At 47.0% G+C, this 24,041-nt stretch overlaps 1 protein-coding gene across 1 annotated transcript; it reads right to left on the reverse strand.

Annotated features, from left to right (window-relative positions):
* Nucleotides 1-18,849: 18,849 nt before the first annotated feature.
* On the reverse strand, nucleotides 18,850-22,063 carry LOC136587822 (E3 ubiquitin/ISG15 ligase TRIM25-like). Its single transcript, XM_066586591.1, has one exon. The coding sequence runs from the start codon at nucleotides 21,871-21,873 to the stop codon at nucleotides 20,296-20,298; it is 1,578 nt and encodes a 525-aa protein (XP_066442688.1). The 5' UTR covers nucleotides 21,874-22,063; the 3' UTR covers nucleotides 18,850-20,295.
* Between the last annotated feature and the right edge of the window lie 1,978 nt (nucleotides 22,064-24,041).

Consider the following 24,041-nt stretch of genomic DNA (forward strand, 5'->3'; position numbering starts at 1 on the left):
ACTAGCAGATTTTCTCAGTCAGAAGACTGATGTCGTCTGAGTGTGAGCTGATTATCAGTATTTCCAGTAGATTGGATAAATATCAAGTGCAAAAAGATAGACCTCTTGGTAACCAAGTTCAACCAAAACAAACGTTTGTGGATGTCAGTGAGGCTCATCTTTCTGTTTTATCCTCTCAGACTCTGCTTACCCTCTTTTGTTGTGTTAGGCTCAATGTCCCCTTCACACATGGATCCCACTGCTGAATCCCGCAGTGGAATCCAGCCATGCCTGCAGACATGGACAGAAAACATTTTCTTACCTGTCCAACTTTAGCACGGATCTCCTTGCCGGCCGGATTTTCTTTCTTCAGCATGGCGGATGTGCCGGTGACGTACTGGACGTATGCGCAGTGAATTTTTTTTTTTAAGGGCTCATGTCCACGGGGAAAAGAAGAATTAAAATCCGCAGCGGATTTTAACTCTTCTCCCGCGCGCGGATCCGCACCCCATAGGGATGCATTGACCACCCGCGGGTAGATAAATACCCGCGGATCGTCAATAAAAGTGATTTTAAAAAAAATGGAGCATGAAAAAATCTGGACCATGCTCCATTTTCATGCGGGTCTCCCGCGGGGACGGCTCCCGCGGGCTTCTATTGAAGCCTATGGAAGCCGTCCGGATCCGCGGGACACAAAAATCACATTTTACTTACCCGCTCCGGTTCTTCTCTTCGGCGCCGCACCATCCTCTCTCAGCCGCGGCCGGATCATTTTGCTTCGGCCCGGCGCATGCGCGGGGCACGTCACCGACGTCATCGTGCACATCCGCCGAGCCGAAGAATGAAGATCCGGCCGCGACGAGAGAAGATGACGCCGCCGCGAAGAGAAGAAACGGAGCGGATGGGAGGTGAGTTTATTGTCATTTATTTGTATTTTCAGCGCTCATGTCCGCGGGGCAGGAGGGACCCGCTGCAGATTCTACATGTAGAATCCGTAGCGGGCCCGATTTTCCCCGTGGACATGAGGCCTAAATCTTCTGCTTTAAAATTAATTCTTTAATTCCTACAGAAGGACTTCCAGAAACTAGTAACATTCAACTCCTGGAAGTACACATCTCTGCAATAATTTGTATGACAGAGGGGAAAGTTATAAATCAGTTGCTCATCATCTGATTCTTTCAAGTACTCAAAAAGTTTTAGACCACATGTGATCATGTCTTTTTTCTTAAAATCAGTCAATCAATTTTGTTAGATGATTTTACTGAAGTAGCCACTAAGTGTCTCTCATTTTAGGTTGCTACTGATAAAATGAAAGTTTCTCCCAAACTCCTGCACTGATCCCCACAACAGAGATATCACTCTGATCAGTGTTACATGCACTACATTATGGTGCTCTCAGTGAGGACTACAAAAACATGGCATCAGATTCCCTTCAACTACCAGACATTTTTCAGGTTTTAAGCTTTCATTTTATTTCACCATCATATTTCAAAATCCATAACTTTTTTATTTTTCTATTGACATAACCACATGAGGGCGCCTTTTTGTAAGAGAAGTTTCATTTTTTATAGGTACCATATAAACGTTAAAACATTTTTAAGTGGGGTGAAATTGAAACAAGAGTAATTAAACCATTTTTCTGGGAGATTTGCTCTTACAGAATTTATGTTACGGTTAAAATGACACGCTAACTTTATCTGATATCCTGTTACTATATTATCGATGAGGCTGGATTCTCACAGGCGTATATCGGGCACACTTTCACGCCCGGCCGATATACACTGGCTCTCTGATGCATTGGTTTATAATGCATCAGTGTACATGGGCGTAGTTCCGTAGTGCCCGGCTGGCCAAGATTGCATTTCAGATGGGCTCTTTTACAAAGAAGGGAGGTGAAAGGGAGTTTAGCAGTGTGACTGTTAAACTCCCACCCCCTTCCCTGCTCCTCTCCGTCACTTGCTAGCTGTTTGCAATGGGAGTGGGCAGAACGAGGCAGAGCTAAGATAAGCTTTGCCCCGTCCCACCTCCTTCCATTACTGGCTGCAACAAGGGTCGGAGAGGGGGCGGGAGCGTAGCACACTAACTCCTGCCCAGTCTCGCCTCCTCCGCTTGTTAAGACGGCAACGGGGAGACAGCTTAGCAGAGTTAAACAGTCTCCCCTCATCCAACGGCATTGTAGCCTCGGTGTATATGAGCCGGACCAGGGCCATCTGAATGTGCGCACAAACGTTAGATTTGTTCATGCGTTTTTATGTCACCGGTAGGCGAGCGTAAAAACGCTGCCGCCCGAGTGAATCCAGCTTAAGGCTGTGTGAAGGCTCATTTTTCTCTGGGGTGAGCTATAGTTTTTTTTGCTGTTTTTGGGCACTTTTTATTCAATTTTATTAGGATATGGGCATGCCAAAAAAACACAATTCTCGCATTACTTTTTTTTTCACTTATTCGACTTAATTTTACATTCTTTTTAGTCCGATGGAGGACTTGAACTTGCAACTGATTGCTTCTACATTATATTGCAGTACTTCAGTATTGCAGTATATCATATTTTTAACGTTCACCTCTAGATAGATGGCAGCAACACTGTCTCAGTTTGTGGGCTCTTGCAGAGTCAAGTCGTAGTCACTCTATATTTTCAAAGCCTCTTGGGCTACTCATAGTTTTCACAGCTATTTAGCAGGCCTTGCACAACTCCATTGACATTCAACACAGCTCTCAATAGTACACACTCACAGTCTCTATGATTTAAAGGGAATCTGTCGCCATCCTCTTGCAGTCCCCACTGCGAGCACCATAAGGTAGCGCCTGTCACACTGGTTACAGTGATATGTCTGCTGTGTTGATCTGTGTAGTACCTTTGGAGAAACTTAGTAGTAGCACCAAGACACAGAACTAGTCCTACATATTCATAAGCTGCAGGTTAGCCACACCCACCAGACCCTCCAGCCAATGATTAGCAGCTCTCTTTTTATGCACTGTAATTGGTACAGAGAAGGTAATCATTGGCTGGAGGGCGGATTGGGCGAGGCTAGCCTGCAGCTGATGAATATCCAGGACTACTTCTTGTAGTCCTCTATGCATGTGCTGCTTCTGATAAAAGGCAAGTTTCTCCAAAACTCCTGCACAGATCCACACATCAGACATATCACTGTAATCAGTGTGACTTTCACTACCTTGTGCTGCCCTCAAAGATGGGTGCAAAAAAGATGGTAACAGAGTCTCTTTAAGGCTCTGTCTCAGACTCTGCAGGTAAATGACTAAAGGTAACGCAGCTTGACGGTCCACTCTGTTTAGGAGAGTCTCTCGACTCTGACTCACGTTTTTCAATGTGTTCATATAGTTCCATGCCTTCTGTGACATCAGTCAACGATTCTTGTAATTCAGACTCAAAGGGCTCAAGGGTGCACTCAACCTTTCATGGTGCATTGGGATTGGCTTGCATAGCTTACTAAGGCTGCCTTCACATGGGCGATAAAATTGCAGGTTTTTGCGCGATGCGTGGTTGGGTGAAAATGCAAAAATATGAAACCAGTGATTTTCAATAGTTTAATTCCCATTTGCAATGTTCTCACTAAGGGTGAAATCGAAATATCGTCGCTCAAAAATCACAGGCAGCAGAAAAAGCTTCACTGACGTTTAAAAATCAGCTGATTTTGCCGTGATTTTCTTGCGGTGATATCGCAACGGCTAGCGTTAAGGAGCTCTAACACAGCTAACTCAACAACAATGTGCGCCCCATGCCCCGCCTTTTATACCAAACACAGACATCACTGTATGGGGTGAGATGTGCCCTACCATTCGTCCATCAAACATGCAGGTTCTCCCCAACGTGGTAACCAGTTTTGAACCCCAAAGGGGTTATTGTAATGCGGCTAGTTTCACACGCGGCTATTTTGCAACGATAAATCTTGACCATCTGAAGCATCAGATTGCAATGCATCTGTTCAGATGGGCGGTTTTTCGACCTGTAAAATTGGTCGGCCAGGAAGGATAGCCCATATGGTGCGCATTCTGTCCGGTTGCTTTTACACGTGACCAGAAAAGATAGGACTTGTCCCATAGGAGTCTATGGGAACGGCTAGCGTATTCCCGCAAAAGATAGGACTTGTCCTATCTTTTGTGGGAATACGCTAGCCGTTCCCATAGAACCATATGGGAGCTGTCAGAAAAGGGAAGGGGGAGGGAGTTTAATATCCGTTCCCCTCACCTAGCCATCAGCTCCCATAGGTTTGGGCAGAGAGGGGGAGGGAGTTTAGCCCACTAGCTCTACTAATCTCCCGCTCCCTCCCTTTGCAGGAGCGAAGGTGGAGGGAGTTTAGCAGAGCTGAACTCTCTCCCCCCGATTGACTGTATTCTGGGCTGCAGCGTATATATGGCACAGCCTGGCGGTTTGAATGGGCGAGAAAAAATCACAGCGCCCAATGAACCTCAGCATCAAATTGCTAACAGCCATTTGACCGTGAGTATGTATGATTGTGTACAGGTGCTTCTCATGTTTCGCCCCTGGTGACGTCATCGCTCTGCCTCTAGTGACATCATCGCAGGTCCTACAACATATATAAAACTCAGAGCCTGACCGACAGAAGAACAACACAGTTAGGGCTCTTGGAAGGGGAGAAAATAACAAAATGAGAATACAGCTCAGCCGTTATTATCTCAGACACAACTCAGCAGTCCTGACAGAAGACACCGACCTACCGCCACCGAGATCTGGTGAGCTAAAGGACCTGCGGTGACGTCACTGAAAACAATGGGGCTGCGATGCAAGATCACGCAGCTAGATAGAACGTGCCGCGATTTGTTTCCCGCATCGCAACGTGGTGCTATGCAAGAAAACATATTAGTGCGTCTCGCAATGCACAAATCTTGCGCAATTTTCGTGGCCACGTGAAACCATTCACACAGACATAAATATACTATGTATTACATGGTGAATAGATCCCATTGATTTCAATGGGCTCATTCAAATCTGTGTATTTTTCACATGATTCATGTGGATAAATACGCAGCATGTCCTATTTTGTCCCATATTATGGATGAAATAGGCCATAGAAGTGAATGGGGCTGCACAGATACGCATCAAACATGCATATTTACTGCGTGTTTGTACATAATAACAATAGTCTAGTGTTTTGACTTTTCTTTTGCATGCACAAATATGCAGCATTTGGGCCGTTTTTCCACGGCCGAGAAAACCATGCGAGATTTTTGCATTGCCAGACAGGGTGATACACATGAGTGATTTTTTTTTTTGGTACCACGCGGGAAATAAATCACAGCAGCGCACCCCGTGCTAGGTGCACGTAATTGAGATGTGAGGTTTCCTTACTGAAAACAATGATAGAAACTCTGTGATCCTCCGCCATGGCTGTCAGCCGAGGATCGTTACTTCATTGAAGTGATGTGAGACGGTTTTGATATAAAAACGCCTCGCATCTGCAGGGATATCGCATTTTGGCGAGCGCGATATCAGGCTGTAATACGCAGCCCGATATCGCACTCGCCCGTGTGAAGTTAGCCTCATGGATGTCAAAAACAAAAAAACACAAGAAAGGTGGAAATCCGCCCTGAGGGCCCCCTCACGTTCGCCCGTACGCACAGTATATTCGCATCAATACATTTTTGACACAATCGAGTCCTGATCTTCCAAGGCATTCATGCAGGGCGCTGCGGCGTGAATGTAACATAACACACTGACGTGATGGCAACCAACGATCAGAATAAACTGCTCGGAATGGTAATTAATGCTTAATTAGGGCATACTGTCTCCCCCTCCCTTCCTTCCAGCTGCCATAGAAGTCTATGGGAGCTTGCTGCATATCACGGTGAAAGATAAGCAAGACCTACCTGTTCACATAGCGTATAAAAAGGACAGCACTGTGGGGTACGGGTGAGCCCTCTGGAATATGGGGAGTGCTGTGGGGTGTGGGGGAGTGCTTGGGGGTACAGGGGAGTGCTCTGGGGTACAGGGGAGTGCTGTGGGGTACAGGTGAGCGCTGTGGAGTACGGGTGAGCGCTGTGGGGTATGGGTGAGCGCTGGGGGATACGGGTAAGTGCTGGGGGTATGGGGGAGGGCTGGGGTGTACAGGGGAGTGCTGTGGGGTACGGGTGAGCGCTTGGGGGTACGGGTGAGTGCTGTGGGGTACGGGTGAGCGCTGTGGTGTATGGGGGAGTGCTGTGGGGTGTGGGTGAGCGCTGGGGCATACAGATGAGCACTATGGGGTACGGGTGAGCGCTCTGGGGTACGGGTAAGCGCTGGGGCATACGGGTAAGCGCTGTGGGGTATGGGTGAGCACTGGGGTGTACGGGGGACTGCTGTGGGGTGCGAGAGAGTGCTATGGGGTATGGGGGAGCGCTGTGGGGTATGGGCGAGCGCTGGGGCATACGGGTGAGCGCTGTGGGGTACAGGTGAGTGGTGGGGCATATTGGAGAGTGCTGTGGGGACGGGGGAGCGCTGTGGGGTACGGGGGATGGCTGTGGTGTATGGGTGAGCGCTGGGGCATACAGGTGAGCGCTGTGGGGTATGGGTCAGCGCTGGGAAGTACGGGGGAGTGCTGTGGCGTACGGGTGAGCGCTGTAGTGTATGGCCTGTAGGTCATGACATGACAGACAAAAGAAGAGGAGACAGCATTCACTGGAGCGATTGGGGTGCTGAGAGATGAACCCCCACTGATCTTATATTCATGACCCATCCTGAGATTACACCAGCATTATTTTAGTCCAGGAAAAACTGCTTTAACCGCGCAGCAAAAATATGAACTTTTGTTTTTCTAATGTAGAAAATGAAAAATATAAAAGGACAAGACCGCCACCTGCTGGTCACAGGAGGGAATATTTATGATGAAAACTTTGCAGATCTATAAATGGTGTTAGTTTTTTAAAACAGATTTTAATATTAATCACTGATTTTTCAATAATATTATTAAGGAAACTAAGGTACTTCTTGAATACCTTTCAGTTATCTCCATTCCCCTCCTATCACAGGTGAACAATCAGAGCCACCCTCAGGCAGACCACTGGTGCTGCTGTAGAAATGTGCTGCTTCCACTATCTAATCCTCATAAGCCTCCCCTAATGGCAGAACACATCTGTTTAACCCCTCAGTGACCAGCCTATCGTGTTTTTACATCCTGCAGATGCGTTCCAGATATACCGCTGATCCAGAGGTCTGAAAAGTTCCATTCTGGTTTCATTGCTCCGCACAACAAAACTTTTCGGGCTTTTTTATATGGTTTTGAGCATATTGGAACCAACCTTTCTTGTCCTTTTGGGTCAGCAGAGGTGTGCGTCTTGGAATTTGGCATGAAAAGCTAAACATTTAGTATGCGCGTAATTGTGCAAGAGGAAACCTCAGTGCCGGCTGCCAGCAAATCTTGCTGCAGGTCTTTTGCAGTCACTCAAGGGTTTTTGACCTCTGCTGACTTAGTAATCTGATGGCAACCGGTGATAGCTCCCTTTTTATGCTATGTCCAGATAGTGTAAACTATGTTATGGGGCTCAAAGGTGTGGGAATAGGGAGCTGCTTCTTATACTCACCTCACCGTATCCCCCGTTCCAGCGCTGTGCCCTCAAGGAATCAACATGCACACACGTGACTCTTCAGATGCAGTGTGCAAGAGCCTCTCTCAATGATCGCTATGGGAGAGCGCATGCACAGAACCTTCAGAAAGTGTCATGTTGTGTGTGCTGATTTCTCGGGGGCACAGCGCTGGAACGGTGGAACCGGTGGATAAAAAATATGTGCCTCCCCCTCCCTACAGTCCCCCACCTTTGAGCCCTATAATGTAACTTATGGAGCTCAAAGGTGATGACAGATGCCCTTTGATGTTAAACTTGTGAACTGTACCCCTAGGAACATTCAGCGCCTTTGCTATCTTTTTGTATCCATTATTTTTGCAATGCTATGATCTCTTCTCTTAACCTTTTGGACCCATCTCGTGACTTAGCCATATTTCTAACGTGCAATCAAATGTTCCAGTCAACAAAGCTCTAGCCAGTCCAGGTATTTGATGTGCTTTATTTCAAGCACACCTGATGCAACTAGTGAAGCACTTGATTAGCTGCATCAGGTGTGCTTGAGGCAGCACCTGATTTGCCAATGTGTCATGAGAGATTCTGTTCAGGGGATTGAATAATACTGAGACTGCAGCAGGCATTAAAAGTGGCATTTTGTGTTGAATTTGGAGAAACCGCTTGCTGTATTAGTTGTCTTGAGTTATTTAAATTGTTCATTTGATCGTTGTTTAACAAACAGCTGAATGTTTGTAAATTTATGCAAACAAACCTCATTTGAATGAGTGTTGAATATTTTTCATTGCAACTGTATAAAGTGATTAAATGCTAAATATCTGTAGCAAACACCACATTTATAACTTGCTCTCAATAGCTGTGTTGTAATCATAGCGCTCAGACTCGTTCACACGGGGCGGATACATTGTCGAATGTCCACAGGACACTTAATAAACAGTCCTGATATTCACAAGACATAAGTACAGTTATGCAGAGGATAGTGTCCACTTTGTATAGATGTACTATCACTCAGACTCCATCCTTTAGGCCTCTTTCACAAGGGCGACACGGCATTGCCGCGAGAAAATCGCATCGATATCGCGTGACTTTGTAGCATCACATGCAAGGATTTTCGGGAGGGGCTTGAAATATAAGCCCTACCCCGAAAATAAGCTGTAACTGAAAAAAAAAGTATACATCACCTCTCCCCCGCTGTCTGGGACGCAGCAGCTTCTCCCCGGGGTTCCAGCACTGATCATCTTCTTTATCATCTGGCCGAGGATTGAAAAATCCCCGGGAAGCGCTGGCTGTGATTGGCTGACACTTAGCCAATTACAGCCAGTGCTCGATGAATGGCTGTGATTGGTTCAATCACTGCTGATGAAGAAGAGAAGCAATGCCAGGACCCAGGGAGAAGCTGCAGCAGCGGCAAAGAGCGCTTCTAAGGTGATGTATGTCTTTTTTTATTTTTCCCTGCAGCCAGGGCTTAGATTATAGCTTTGCCAGTAGGATTTCCTACTGTCAAAGTTGCATCGCACCGCATGGAAAATCGAGTTTTCGTGCAATGTGATGCAACAGAAAGGAAGGCTCCATAGGGAAACATGGGCGACAAAACCTCACGCGTCGCGGGCATATCGCCGGGCATATCGCGAGGTTTTTGTGTCGGCCTGCTGCATGCTACAAAACATTGCATGTGTGAAGTAACCCATAGGAAAGCATGGGCTTATCATACATGCGATTTGTAGCATCGAGACTTTGTCGCCCATGTGAAGGAGGCCTTCGCGCTCTTTCACACGAGTGCGGTGATTATCGGTTGGCCGTGTCACGGCCACAGCGCGATCAAAGAGTGCGTGAATAGCGCACAAATCGGCCATTTGTGCTCCCATTCAGACGGCCCAGGTCCGGCACATATATGCCAAGCTGGGCATACTGGCAGGCGGGGGGAGACAGTTTAGCTCTGCAGTGACGTGCATTTATGGTCTGTGATGCCAGCGACTGAATATATGCCATCTGAGTGCTGCTGACCAATTGGGTAGATGATCTAGTAGGGTGACTGTCAGCACCTCCCTTTGTATGGACTTATAATGAAGCTGCATTCAGACGGTTGAGTACAAGTTAGGCCAAGGAATCTTGGGCACAACTCGCATGGGACAACACAGGGACACCTTGCCTGTGTGCTGTCCAATGTATGGGAGAGTGGACACCAGTATGCATTACGTGTTTCTGGGGGTTGGTAGAATTACGATGATACCAAAGTTGCAGGTTTTTTTTATTTGTTTTAACTTTTGCATAATAAACCCTTTTTGTACAAAATTGGTCTTTGGCATCGCTGCGGTCAAAGACCAGTAATGCTCTTTTCTTTTCCGTCATTATAACTATGTGAGGACCTGCTTTTTGTGTGATTAGCTGTAGTTTTAACTGCTACCGTTTTGAAGTGCATTTTTTTGGCCTGCTGTTTGCTGATGATCAGGCCTGTGTGGCGCCCCATTCACGAGGGAGTAAGGCATGTACTCTATGGGCAGTCACACACCCTAAAGCTAGCCCTAAGGGCCCTTTCACTCAAGCGTATGTGCAAAAGAGCTCACGTAAGCGCCACACTATTGTGCCGTGAATGATGCACTTTTGCGCATATTACTGATCTTTTTCTGCCCCCAGGGTCCGTTATTTTAAGGCTATTTAGCCTATTGAGTTCCGGATGTGTTCTTCTCCCAGTGGAATTGTGTAATGCATTGTGCATTTGCGTGGCCGTTGAGTGTGCATTTGCGCATCTCCCATAGACCTCTATGGTGACTTTTGGTGCGCAAATGTGCACAAAAATAGAGAATGCTGTGTTTTTTTAGAATGAAGTAAGAGTAAAGAGAGCGAGTAATGAGAGTGAGTAGTGAAAATGAACCCATTGAAATCAATGCCTTCCATTCCCTGTATATTGTGCACACAAATGTTACGAGCGCAAAGATGTCCGTGTGAAGAGGCCCCAACTATAGAGATTCAGCACAAGGTCTGGGAGCTTTTCCAGTGTTTTTGCGCATCCTCCGGACACCGTCTCACCGGAGCGCACGCTATAGCAGCAGGACCGTAGAGGATGTCATAACCATGTGAGCAGCTAGTGGGGGGCATGTGTTACTACACTTGTATGGGGGATTTAGTGGTAAAATCAATGCACATGTAACAGTGCTGTATGTGTGCATGTGAATGCTGCAGAGCTGTGTGTGTGGCAGAGCTGTATGTGTGCATGTGAATGCTGCAGAGCTGTATGTGTGCATGTGAATGCTGCAGTGCTGTGTGTGTGGCAGAGTTGTATGTGTGCATGTGAATGCTGCAGAGCTGTGTGTGTGGCAGAGCTGTATGTGTGCATGTGAATGCTGCAGAGCTATGTGTGCATGTGAATGCTGCAGAGCTGTGTGTGTGGCAGAGCTGTATGTGTGCATGTGAATGCTGCAGAGCTGTGCGTGTGGCAGAGCTGTATGTGTGCATGTGAATGCTGCAGAGCTGTGTGTGTGGCAGAGCTGTATGTGTGCATGTGAATGCTGCAGAGCTATGTGTGTGAACAGAGCTGTATGTATGCATGTGAATGCTGCAGAGCTGTGTGTGTGGCAGAGCTGTATGTGTGCATGTGAATGCTGCAGAGCTGTGTGTGTGGCAGAGCTGTATGTGTGCATGTGAATGCTGTAGAGCTGTGTGTGTGGCAGAGCTGTATGTGTGCATGTGAATGCTGCAGAGCTGTGTGTGGGGGGCAGAGCTGTATGTGTGCATGTGAATGCTGCAGAGCTGTGTGTGGGGGGCAGAGCTGTATGTGTGCATGTGAATGCTGCAGAGCTGTGTGTGTGGGGGGGCAGAGCTGTATGTGTGCATGTGAATGCTGCAGAGCTGTGTGTGGGGGGCAGAGCTGTATGTGTGCATGTGAATGCTGCAGAGCCGTGTGTGTGACAGAGCTGTATGTGTGCATGTGAATGCTGCAGAGCTATGTGTGTGGCAGAGCTGTATGTGTGCATGTGAATGCTGCAGAGCTATGTGTGTGGCAGAGCTGTATGTGTGCATGTGAATGCTGCAGAGCTGTGTGTGTGGCAGAGCTGTATGTGTGCATGTGAATGGTGCAGAGCTGTGTGTGTGGCAGAGCTGTATGTGTGCATGTGAATGCTGCAGAGCTATGTGTGTGGCAGAGCTGTATGTGTGCATGTGAATGCTGCAGAGCTGTGTGTGTGGCAGAGCTGTATGTGTGCATGTGAATGCTGCAGAGCTGTGTGTGTGGCAGAGCTGTATGTGTGCATGTGAATGCTGTAGAGCTGTGTGTGTGGCAGAGCTGTATGTGTGCATGTGAATGCTGCAGAGCTGTGTGTGTGGCAGAGCTGTATGTGTGCATGTGAATGCTGCAGAGCTGTGTGTGTGGCAGAGCTGTATGTGTGCATGTGAATTCTGCAGAGCTGTGTGTGTGGCAGAGCTGTATGTGTGCATGTGAATGCTGCAGAGCTGTGTGTGTGGCAGAGCTGTATGTGTGCATGTGAATGCTGCAGAGCTGTGTGTGTGGCAGAGCTGTATGTGTGCATGTGAATGCTGCAGAGCTGTGTGTGTGGCAGAGCTGTATGTGTGCATGTGAATGCTGCAGAGCTGTGTGTGTGGCAGAGCTGTATGTGTTCATGTGAATGCTGCAGAGCTGTGTGTGTGGCAGAGCTGTATGTGTGCATGTGAATGCTGCAGAGCTATGTGTGTGGCAGAGCTGTATGTGTGCATGTGAATGCTGCAGAGCTACGTGTGTGGCAGAGCTGTATGTGTGCATGTGAATGCTGCAGAGCTGTGTGTGTGGCAGAGCGGTATGTGTGCATGTGAATTCTGCAGAGCTGTGTGTGTGGCAGAGCTGTATGTGTGCATGTGAATGCTGCAGAGCTGTGTGTGTGGCAGAGCTGTATGTGTGCATGTGAATGCTGCAGAGCTGTGTGTGTGGCAGAGCTGTATGTGTGCATGTGAATGCTGCAGAGCTGTGTGTGTGGCAGAGCTGTATGTGTGCATGTGAATGCTGCAGAGCTGTGTGTGTGGCAGAGCGCTATGTGTGCATGTGAATGCTGCAGAGCTGTGTGTGTGGCAGAGCTGTATGTGTGCATGTGAATGCTGCAGAGCTGTGTGTGTGGCAGAGCGCTATGTGTGCATGTGAATGCTGCAGAGCTGTGTGTGTGGCAGAGCTGTATGTGTGCATGTGAATGCTGCAGAGCTGTGTGTGTGGCAGAGCGCTATGTGTGCATGTGAATGCTGCAGAGCTGTGTGTGTGGCAGAGCTGTATGTGTGCATGTGAATGCTGCAGAGCTGTGTGTGTGGCAGAGCTGTATGTGTGCATGTGAATGCTGCAGAGCTGTGCGTGTGGCAGAGCTGTATGTGTGCATGTGAATGCTGCAGAGCTGTGTGTGTGGCAGAGCTGTATGTGTGCATGTGAATGCTGCAGAGCTATGTCTAAGGCCCAATGTCCACAGGCGGATTTGGTTTGCGGAACCCGCATGGGAGATTCACAAACCAAACAACCCATAGGGATGCATTAGCATTCGCAAAGCAGCTAAAAGCATGCGGATGTGGTTTTTTTCCCAGCGTGCGGATCCCAAACGTGGCAAGATATTGTAGCATGCTCCATCTTCCTGCGGATCCCGCAGGGACGGCTTCTATTGAAGTCTATGGAAGCTGTCCGATCCACGGATTGCCAGCAGCTGTCATTGAGGACGTGCCGTGGATCCGCGGGAAAGCATGAGGTTCAAAAAAGAAACCAGGTTCATTCACAAGCGCGTATTTTGCATGCGCATTTTGTAAACAGTAAAAAACGCTGAAACGCACCAAAAATGCAACATTCAGCAAAAACAAGTTGCAAATACGCTTACGCTTGTGTGAAGTCAGCCTAAAAAAAGGAGATGAAACAGCACTTACCTCCTTGACTTACCTCCCACCCAGCACAGACGCTCCAGTGGCTGCCCGCTGGTCTTCGCTTGCAGGGTGTCAGTAATGGTGTTCTTTAACAGCATGTGACTACTGCAGCCAATCCCTGGCACGCACCGCTCTTACCTGCATGGCTGCGCAGCAAACGGGAATTTCCGAACTATTTTCTGATGCTTTTTTTTTCTTTTAAACCACTGGATAACAACTTTACCCGGCAGCAGCAGAGCTTCACGGTCTACAGGCTTCCGAGCTCCCCGCGGGCGTTGTTCTGGAGCGCCCTTACTACCTTGTGCACTAAAGCCTCATGCACACGGGCAGATGTTTGCTGTGGGATCTGTGGCTGGTATCTGCCTCTGGGTTCTGTATCAGTAACCCTCTATACCATGGTATGGAAAATGATTCTTCATACACACCAGCGGAATCCAATCGCTGTTTCCGCTCACAGATGAAAAATCGATGAAGAATCCATTTTTACTGTGTTGCCGCACAGACGGCTTCCATTGAAGTCTATGGAAGCTATCTGATCGGCGGCCCATCTGCAATTGTCAATTGCGGACAGGCGGCGGATTCTGCAGGAAAAGTAGAAGTTGAAAAAATAAATCTGTACTGGGCATGTCTGAGCGTGAGCCGTGAGAAGCCGGAAGAAGACAGATGCTGGTGAAGAAGACGACAGTTATGCAGGGTCACCCGACGCGGTCAGGGCCGGATTCCGTGCGGGATTACACAGCTGGAATCCAGACCTGCCGTATGCATGAGGCCTTTGCCTTCCGCCTCCTTCCCACGAACGGATTTCCGCCGCGTAATTTGCGGCGGAAATCCGTTACGTTGCCCGCAGCTATTAGGTTCTATTGAATTCACCCGTCCTCACCCGCGGCATGCTCTATTTGCCGCGGGTGTACGCGCGGACGGCTTCCATTGCAGTCAATGGAAGCCGTCCGTTCACGCTATCTTCCGCTGTAGCACAGCGGAAGATAGCGTGTAAGCGCTTCCCAGCCCACCGCCGCCGTGTCATATGAGTGGTTCCCCCCTTGGCCTATAAAGGCTCTCGGAGGCTCCTTGTGTGTAGTGACCTCTTCTTCCACTTGTGTAGAGCTTGTTGGCCACTAGACTCCTCTACGACGCAGAGAAGAGATTTCACCCGTTACCAGAGTCTGAGAGGGGCGCATTATTGGGATGTCAGAAGCTGGATGGTTGTATCAATCAATTGTCCCCACCGGCTGTTCTGTCCAGACTGTTAGGGGCTGTTGGGACCAGTGGATATGTGAGGGCACACAAGGTGACTGGGCTCAGGACGCCCCCTACAGACCACCAGTAGAGGGGAGCGTCTGACTAGACTGTTGGGGGGTGTTGGGACCAGTGGATGTGTGAGGGCACACAAGGTGACCGGGCTCAGGACCCCCTACAGACCACTAGTAGAGGGGATCGTCTGACAAGCACAAGCAGCTCCAACTATTTCATCGTCCGCCATCCAGAGACGAGGGGCACTATAGCTGCAGTCCGCTGCGTCTGTCAGAACCATTGCTTGGCTGAAGGACATTTGGTATCACGGCCCCCATTACATGTACGGCCTTTGACACTCACTGTTGCCTCAATTTCCAATGGTGTTGTGAATGATGAAACTGGACGCTACGGAGTGGAAGAGTTGTCTTCAGCAATGAATCCAAGTTATAGTTTTTAAAGTGTGAAAAAGTTATATATATATACACAAATTTGGTCTTGCTGTAATCGGACTGACCCACAGAATTAATTTAGCAGATTATTTATACTGCATGGTCAATGCCGTTAAAATTAAAAGAAAAAAAACATGCCAAAATTGCAGTTTGTTAATATTACCTCTAGAGAAAAATGAATAACAAGCAATCAAAATGTTATATGTTAAATGTGGATAAATGAAGATCAGAGACAACCCAACAAAAAAAAAGACCCTTAGGGTGGCTTCACACGAGTGTGTGCCGTACATAGGTGCGCACAAAGGTGCACACCCACATATGTGCACAAACACACGTGAATGCAGGTCCATGCCTATTGCCTACAATGGGGCTGTGGCTGCTGCCGACGGCCGATTGCAAGCAATGGGCTGCCAGCAAACCCTGCAGTGATTTTCGGAGAAGGGCTTTAAATATACGCCCTTTCCTGAAAATCATCCCTGTTTGTGTAAAAAAAATAGTATATATATATATATATATATATATATATATATATATATATATATATATATATATATATATATTTATATATATATTTGTGAGACACTGTAGGGGTTAATTGTGGACGGCGGGTATGTTTCACCGCTGGTCAGATGTTTCGCCCAGTGAGTATCAAGGGAGACACAGGGAAAAACCAGGAAATGTGATGTGATCTCCAGCATATAGTTGCTGGAGATGCTTTTTGTAAAACATATTTTGGGCCTGTTTTTTTTGGAATTGATGGCAGGCTTGGTAGTGGGGCTGTCCATTCCACCCCCCGCCACTCCAGGTCTTATTAGGGGGAGGCAAGCTCCCCAGGTGTAGAGGCTGGGTAGTCTGCAGCTTTTGCAGACAGAGTAGAGGCCGGGTGCAGCTAGGAATGCTGGAAGCTGCTGGCCTCAAGTAACGCATTATTCCTGACCAAGGAATATCTGGACTTTCTGCAGACTGGTGTTCGTGCGGCTGCAGCTAGCCGTCCACATATAGTCAGGGAAGGACTCTGTTTAGTAAGTGCTGGAGAGGCAGGATTTTTGTTTATGCCGGAAGCTAAGGCTGGGTTTTGTTTGTTTTGTGCTGTTTTAATAAACGCAGGCCAAGCCTGTATGGACTATACCTTGTGTCTCGGTCTCTGACTGTCGCTCACACTGCAATCCAGCGCTCTACCTGAGCTGACTCTCTCTCTATATATATATATATATATATATATATATATATATATATATATATATATACATATATACATACTCACTCACCTCTCCATGCTGCCGTGTAGATATTCCCTACGGGGAGACCCCTTGTCACTGAACACTGTAACAGCACTGTCACAAGTATCAGTGCCGAGAGGACTCCCCGCGGGGAGTAAAGAATCCCCTGCCACAGCTGTCACAGCTTTGGCAGAGGATTTCTTCATCCCTGCGGGGAGTAAAGAATCCCCTGCCACAGCTGTCACAGCTGTGGCAGATGATCGCGATGTTCTCCCATTGCTTTTAATGGGATTGGCACTTCTGCAGTCCCATTGAAAGCAATGGGCTGCTGGCAAGCCCTGCAGGAATTTTCGGGGAAGGGCTTTAAATATAAGCCATTGCCTGAAAATCATCCATAGAATGTGTTAAAAATAAAAAAATTATACTCACCTCTCCTTAGCTGCCGGGACTCAGGCGCCTCTAGCCTGTCTTCTCACTGCACTGCTCTGAAGCTCTTTCAGCAGGTGGGGATTTAAAATTCCCGCCTGCTGAAAGGGCTGTATCTGATTGTCTAACCACTCAGCCAATCACAGGCCGTTCTCAGCCATTCATTGAATGATAGCTGAGTGTTGCCTGTGATTAGTCACAGCACTCAGCCAATCACAGGCAGCACCTGGCCGTTCATTGAATTCTATGTGTCAATTGTGGACGGGCTGCGGGTTGGATGGCTTCCACTGAGTTCAATGGAAGCCGTCCGTGCAGGAACCGCAGTAAAATGGAGCATGCTGCGATTTTACCTCTGTACGCGGAAACCGCAATTGGTTTCCACTCAAGTGTATGAAGAATCGTTTTTCCATAGCATGCTATGGAGGGTTATTGCTGCGGAATCTGGAGGCAGATGCCTGCTCTGGATTCCGCAGCAAAAATCTGCCCGTGGACATGAGGGCCGTCAAAACACGCTTGTCTGGGGATTAACCCTTTCCAATCTAATATTTTTGCCACCTGCATTTTCCCCAGCTCCTATTTATTTTGGCAGCAGAGCTTAGGGGAAAGAACATCTGGCAGTCCGTGAGTAAAGAACCCAGAGCTGATCACTGCTGTTTCCAGCTCACCAAGTAAGGCCGCCTGCAGACGGCCGGGTCTGATCCCGCTGCGAGAATTCTCACAGCGGGACCTGACCTGAGCCCCTGCAGGGAGCAGCGCGGTACTCACCTCTCCCATGGCTCTGGCTCTTTGATGTGACGGCTGCCGGCCAACCAGAGCATGCGCAGAGCGGAGCCGGTGGGCTGGGAGTGACATTTCTGTGGACCCGCACAGAAATAGTGCATGCCGCGATTTCTTCTACGGGTGCAATTTTACGTGGACAAATCGCGGCCGTCTGCATAGGATTGCGTATTGTAATGCAATCCTAGGCAGGCGTCCAGGGGCGGAAATTCTGTCGGAAAGCCAGCTGCAGAATTTCCGCCTGTGTGCAGGGGGCCTAAGGCTGGGTTCAGACAGGGCCAATTTGCCGCAAAATTTCCCAGCGGAATTTTACTGTGGCGGAATTTTACTGCGGCGGATCCGCCTGCGGCCACTAATCCTGGGTTTAGCCAACCCTGTTGACAGGATTTGTCAAAAATCACGTCCACACAGGGTGGACAATCCGACGCGGCTAAGCCAGCATTAGCCGACGCTGCAGCGCGGATTCCCGGGACGCAGCATGTCAAATTTTTTTTCCATTTGCGGCCTCGCTCCTCTCTGTGGGAGAGCCGGCCACAACCAAAAAACATGCGGCGAAGCCTCTCCAAAAGCTTTTGAAGCTGCGCTAAACCCGTAAAAATCTCTCATTTTTACTGCGGCAAAACTGCGAGATTTCCGCGGTGAAACCGACCCATGGGAACCCAGCAAAAATGTGCTTGGTAGTCTCTGGCGGTACTGTGTATCTTTTCCCCACTGGAACTGTGGAAAATTATGATGTCGGCACAGGTCCGACATTGGATCTGAAAGGGTTAAAGCCCCATGGGATGTGGACGTGACAGCTCCCTGCTGTTGAAGGTAGCCAAAAACCTGGAGCTGTCATGGTGGGGAGCGATCCCCAAACATATTATCACCGTTATCCAATGGATAACATCGATTGCATAAAAGTAAACAAAGTTTTAAAAAGTTAACGTTTCAGCTCCGCTCACAGATCTGAAAAGTATTGTTACATTTGTACGTCTCCTAAATGCTTTAAAAAAACTAAAGTAAACAGATGGAAATATATATATCATCAAAAATTTGTACAGTATGTTTCACATATTTAAAATATTGCAGTTGAAAATGTGAAAAAATAACAAAAGTTCCCAATTTTGGCATTTTTAATAAATATACAAATTCTATCAGTCTATTTCTACCACCTAAACGAAGTACAATATGTGGCGAAAAAACAATGTCAGAACTAGAGATGAGCGAGTATACTCACTAAGGCACATTACTCGTATCTCCCCGCTCGTCTCTAAAGATTCGGGGGCCGGCGTGGGTGACAGGTGAGTTGCGGCAGGGAGTGCGGGGGGGGGGGGGGGGGGGAGGGAGAGAGAGATCTCCCCTCCCTTCCTACCCGCTCTCCCCCACCACTCCCCGCCCCCCGAATCTTTAGAGACGAGCGGGGAGATACTCGGCTAAGGCACTACTCGCTCGAGTAATGTGCCTTAGCCAGTATACTCACTTATCTCTAGTCAGAACCACTTGGATGCAAAACCTTTATGGAGTTATTCTGTGTTAAAGTGACAGGTCAGATTTCAAAAATTTGGCTTGGTCATTAAGGTGCAAACAGGCTTGGTCACTTAGGGGTTAATGACAACAAAGTGATTATAGGCTGGGTTCACACAGGGCGGATCAGCCGTGGAAATTCAGCGTGGAATTTCGCCGTGGCAGATCCGCCTGCGGCTGCTAATCTCAGGATTAGCCAGCCATGTGGACGAGATTTCTCAGAAATCTCGTCCACACGGGACGGCCAATCCGCTGCGGTAAGTCAGGCTGGAACCGCGGCTGCGGTTTCAGAATATGCAGCATGTCTATTTTTTTTTTATTTCCGCCACAGCCACGCTCTCCTCTATGGGAGCGCCGGCTGCAGCGGAAGAGCGAGCGGCCGGGCCGCTTCAAAGCTGCCGCGGGTTTTTCCGCGGTGGTTCTCCCGGCGGAAATCTCGCGGTTTTTGCTGCGGCCAAACAGTGGAATTTCCGGCGGGAATACGCCCCGTGTGAACCCAGCCTTATAATGATTGCTATATTATAAATATACAAACTAAACATACTGAGATAACAATAAAGGATATAAAACAAACAGAACAACTATTAAAAAGGTACAATTGTTACAAAAATATAGCATTATAGTGCCCTACAAATGTCCAACATTGATGTAAGTAGTCAAACTGCCATAACACTGAGAACAACATAGCTGCCATGAAATGTCCTCTTTAAGCGCAATTAGTGTAAAGAACATGTTCAAGAAGATTTTTTTTTTTCATTGCATGTTAAAAATGTCAAAATTACTTTCTAGTATCTTATTTCTATGCTGAGATATCATCACTTGAAGTTACAGGTCTGAATCCTGAGGCTGCACTACTGAGAGATTCTGATGGCAACATGGATTCGGATGTCCGTACATACAGTAACTTCTGCACACATCCGCAGTAATGAAAGTGAAAGACCCGGACAGGCACACAGAAGACCGCGACAGGTACACAGTGTCCTCGGCCGAGTCAGATTCTGCTGCAGGCTCCCGCATGCGGAATCCGATCCACCCGTGGACATTGAGCCCATCACTAATTAAGTAGAGACTCTGTAGTAGTGCAGCCTCAGACTTTGGGCCTATCTAGGTTTAGTGATCCTACCTCAACATAGAAGCAACATATTAAAAACAGTTTTCAAACAGGTCTTCGGTCGCAGTATGCAAATAGTGGCATTTCCAATCACTGACAGCAAGCAGAGGTGTTAGATCCTTCAGTGTATGTAAAATCCACACCGTATATTCTCATGGAGCAGAATTCTTCACCTGGTGGATATTTTAACTTAATAACTAATTCTTACAAAGGTATTAACTCCACATACATAGAAAGCAACATGGAGGGGCTCGGTGAACTCGGCAATGAATGTGTACAAGTGTCTAATTGGGGAGCACAGCTCGTAAAAGGACAGGCGTGAGCCATAATAATCCAGGTACAACCGGAATTTATGATGGGAAATGTTCTGACTTAACTTGATCTCTCTGTTGTCATACACTACAGAATATTGATTATTATTGGATCTACACAAACACCAGGACTTGTCGTTACACCCCAAATACGAGTGATCACCGCATCGTTCGATAGTCGAGTAAGAGACACCCAACCTCCATTCTCCATGTTTGCTGGTCTCAATGTCCCAGTAGTGTCTCCCGAAGCAAAAACTCTCCATACTCAAAACTTGTGAACAATTTTGAAACCTGACCGGCAATTCGACATGTCCCAAATCCGGTAATTTTTGAGTCCAAAACACAGCTTTCTTGTCAACAGATAACAAAAGGTTATTTGCAACCGTGTCCTCGTCTAGCTCTGTGCACCTATTCTCCTTGACATAAATCTGCCTCTTTACAAAGGACATAATATCGGATAATCCCATGTGGAACGTCTCGGAGATCAGACCTTCATCCATATCTCCTATATAGCTCAGCTTGTCATCATCGTCTTGAACTTTGTTGCCCATCTCTTCTGCGTGTCGAAACTGAATGGCTACAGATTCTTGTAAGAGGGTTAATGGATCCGTCATGTTACATAACTCCTCAATGTGACATATGACCAAGGAAAGCTCGGTTTTCTGTATCTCCAGCTGCCGGATAAGATCAGACACGTGATTTTCTTGCCGGGAGATCTCAGCTTGGACCTTGGTCTCCAGGATCTCCAACTGTCTTTTGATGTCTGTAAATAGATGACAGACTTTCTCCTTTATATCTGTCGCTTTTTCTTGAACTTCTCTGCTGCGTTTCTGGGTGTTCTCCAGTCTTTCATCAGCTTCCTTGGATAATGAGAAAAGGTCCTTCAGAATAATTTTCAACGTAGCCTTCTTCTTTTGAGAGGCTTTATTAAGAGGCTCCACCTTGTGTCCGCAGTGATCACCGGTCAAGCAGCATGTGACACAGATACACGTTCTATCATTCGAGCAGTAATACTTGAGGACCTCATTGTGCAAGGGGCACTTTCGCTTGCTGAAGTTGGTAGTGGGCTCACACAAGACATGTTCTTGAGACTGGCTGTGGACTCTTAGATGGTTGTCACATAGGGAAGCTTCACAGTGCAGGCAGGATTTAACCGCTGGTACTGGTGAGTTAATGCAATGTGTGCAGAAAATCGCCCCCTCCGCCTCCTCTTGCCGAAAATATAGAAAATGCTCTGCAATGTTCCGCAAGGTGATGTTGCTGTGAAGGCTGGGGCGGTCTGTAAATCTAGCTCTGCAGGCGGGGCAACTATAAATTCCCAACCCTACCTGTGTCTCCATCACATGATCAATACAGACCAGGCAGAAGTTGTGTCCGCATCTCAAGGTTACGGGGTCTGTAAAGATGTTGAGGCAGATGGAGCAGGTCAGCTCATCTCTCAGGTCAGCAGAAGCCATGCTGGAGAGGAAGAAGAATGAAACGAAAGTGAAACTCCTCGGTGGGGAGATCTTCTTTGTTTCCTGAAAGATCGTTCTACCATACAGAAGTCAGTCTGTGACCTCCCACTGGTCTCCGCCCCTACTTCACATGATCCTCCTCGTAATAAGCATCACATGGGTGGGCTGCACTGCCAGCCAAGAAGGGACACCCCCCAGGTTAGGAGGAGCTTTCAGGCTGCACCCCACTGCAGAGCACCATGAATGATTTCAATGGCATATATGAATGCATAGATACTACAGAAAAAAGCTATGGACCTGCGCTGCTTAAAATGCCAAATCAATAATACATGTCTCAATAGTTAGTATTTCCAAAAGAGACAAATAAAACACTTTTTATTTTATATGAGTAAACAAAATGAGGTAACAACCTCCTCAATTTGATATATAAAAAATATACTTGCGGGATCCTAATACATGCGACGCGTTTCGGCGCAATATACGCCTTTTACTCATATAAAATAAAAAGTGTTTTATTTGTCTCTTTTGGAAATACTAACTATTGAGACATGTATTATTGATTTGGCATTTTAAGCAGCGCAGGTCCATAGCTTTTTTCTGTAGTATCTTTGAATTCATCCGACCTCCTAGGAGGAACGGAGTTACATTACGACCTGCAGCTCTCCAGGAATTCTGGATTTATCTGTTTATCTGCCTTTGGTATACCCTGGATAAAGTAACCTTTACAAGTACACCAGGATGTCAGGTGCAGGCATAATCACCTGAGGGTGATATGCCTTGCACCAGGTGAGTTACCACACGAGCATCTTTGTGGTACATTTACATAGTGTGTTGGCGCTCTCCGTGACCCCTATTTTATATATGAATGCATGGAGTTAGAGGAACACGGAGGGAAAGGCCAGAGGAGCTGAAAGAGTTAACAGGAGGAGGGGGTAATAGATATAATGTAGCGAACTGAGGATCAATGGCTGCGGAGATGACAAAGGCAAGGAGGAATGGAATGCAAGAACCTTTACACTGCCTAAGATGCAAACAAGGCGGACAAACAGGCATGACAAGGGGATGGGGATACTGCAAGAAAGGAATACGATGCAACAATACCTCTGCAGCGCCATCTATTGGATGGCAGCATTTTTTAAGAAGCAATGTCAGACCTTTTAACCCTTTAACCCCTGACGCGGCCCTTTTTCTTTTTCCATTTTCGTTTTTTTTCTCCCCCCTTTAAAAAATTCGTAACTCCTTTATTTATCCATCGACGTCGCTGTATGAGGGCTTGTTTTTTGCGGGACGAGTTGTATTTTTCCATGGTGCTATTTACTGTACCATATAATGAACTGAAAAACTTTTAAAAAATTCTAAGTGGAGTAAAATGGAAAAAAACGACATTTCGCCATCTTTTAGTGCGTCTTGTTTCTACGGCGCACAAACGGCAACAAAAACGACATGATAACTTTATTCTGTGGGTCGGTACAATTACTACGATATCAAACTTGTATAGTTTTTTTTCTTACTGTACTCCTTTTTTTTTTCAAAGACACTTAATTTTTTTCAATTATTTTCTGCCGTCATTTTGTGCGCGCGATAACTTTTTTATTTTTCCGTCGATGTAGTTGAGCAAGGTCTCATTTTTTGCGGGATGTCCTGTAGTTTCCGATAGTACCAATTTGGAATACATATGACTTTTTGATTACTTTTTATTGCGTTTTTTCTGGGAGACAGGGTAACTAAAAAAGTGCATTTCTGGCGTTCTTTATTTTTTTTTCCGGACGATGTTCACCGTGCGGGAAAAATAATGTGCTACTTTGATAGTTTGGACTTTTACGGACGCGGCGATACCAAACACATATTTTTAATTTATTATTTAGATTTAGGCAAAAGGATTTAAACTTTTACAACTTTTTTTTTTTTCAATTAAAAAAAACTTTATTGATTATTTTTTTTACATTACTTTGAAGTCCCCCTGGGGGACTTTAAGATGCGATGCTTTGATCGCTCCTGCAGTATGACATAATGCTATAGCTTTACGTCATACTGCTTTTTGACAGGCAGTCTATTAAGCCACCCCACAGGGATGGCTTCATAGGCAGTCTGTTAAGGCAGCCCTGGGGCCTTTCATTAGGCCCCCGGCTGCCATGACACCTGCACGGCTCCCCCGATCTCACTGCAGG

This window comes from Eleutherodactylus coqui, chromosome 13 (genome assembly GCF_035609145.1).
Source record: "Eleutherodactylus coqui strain aEleCoq1 chromosome 13, aEleCoq1.hap1, whole genome shotgun sequence".
Lineage (NCBI taxonomy): Eukaryota > Metazoa > Chordata > Amphibia > Anura > Eleutherodactylidae > Eleutherodactylus > Eleutherodactylus coqui.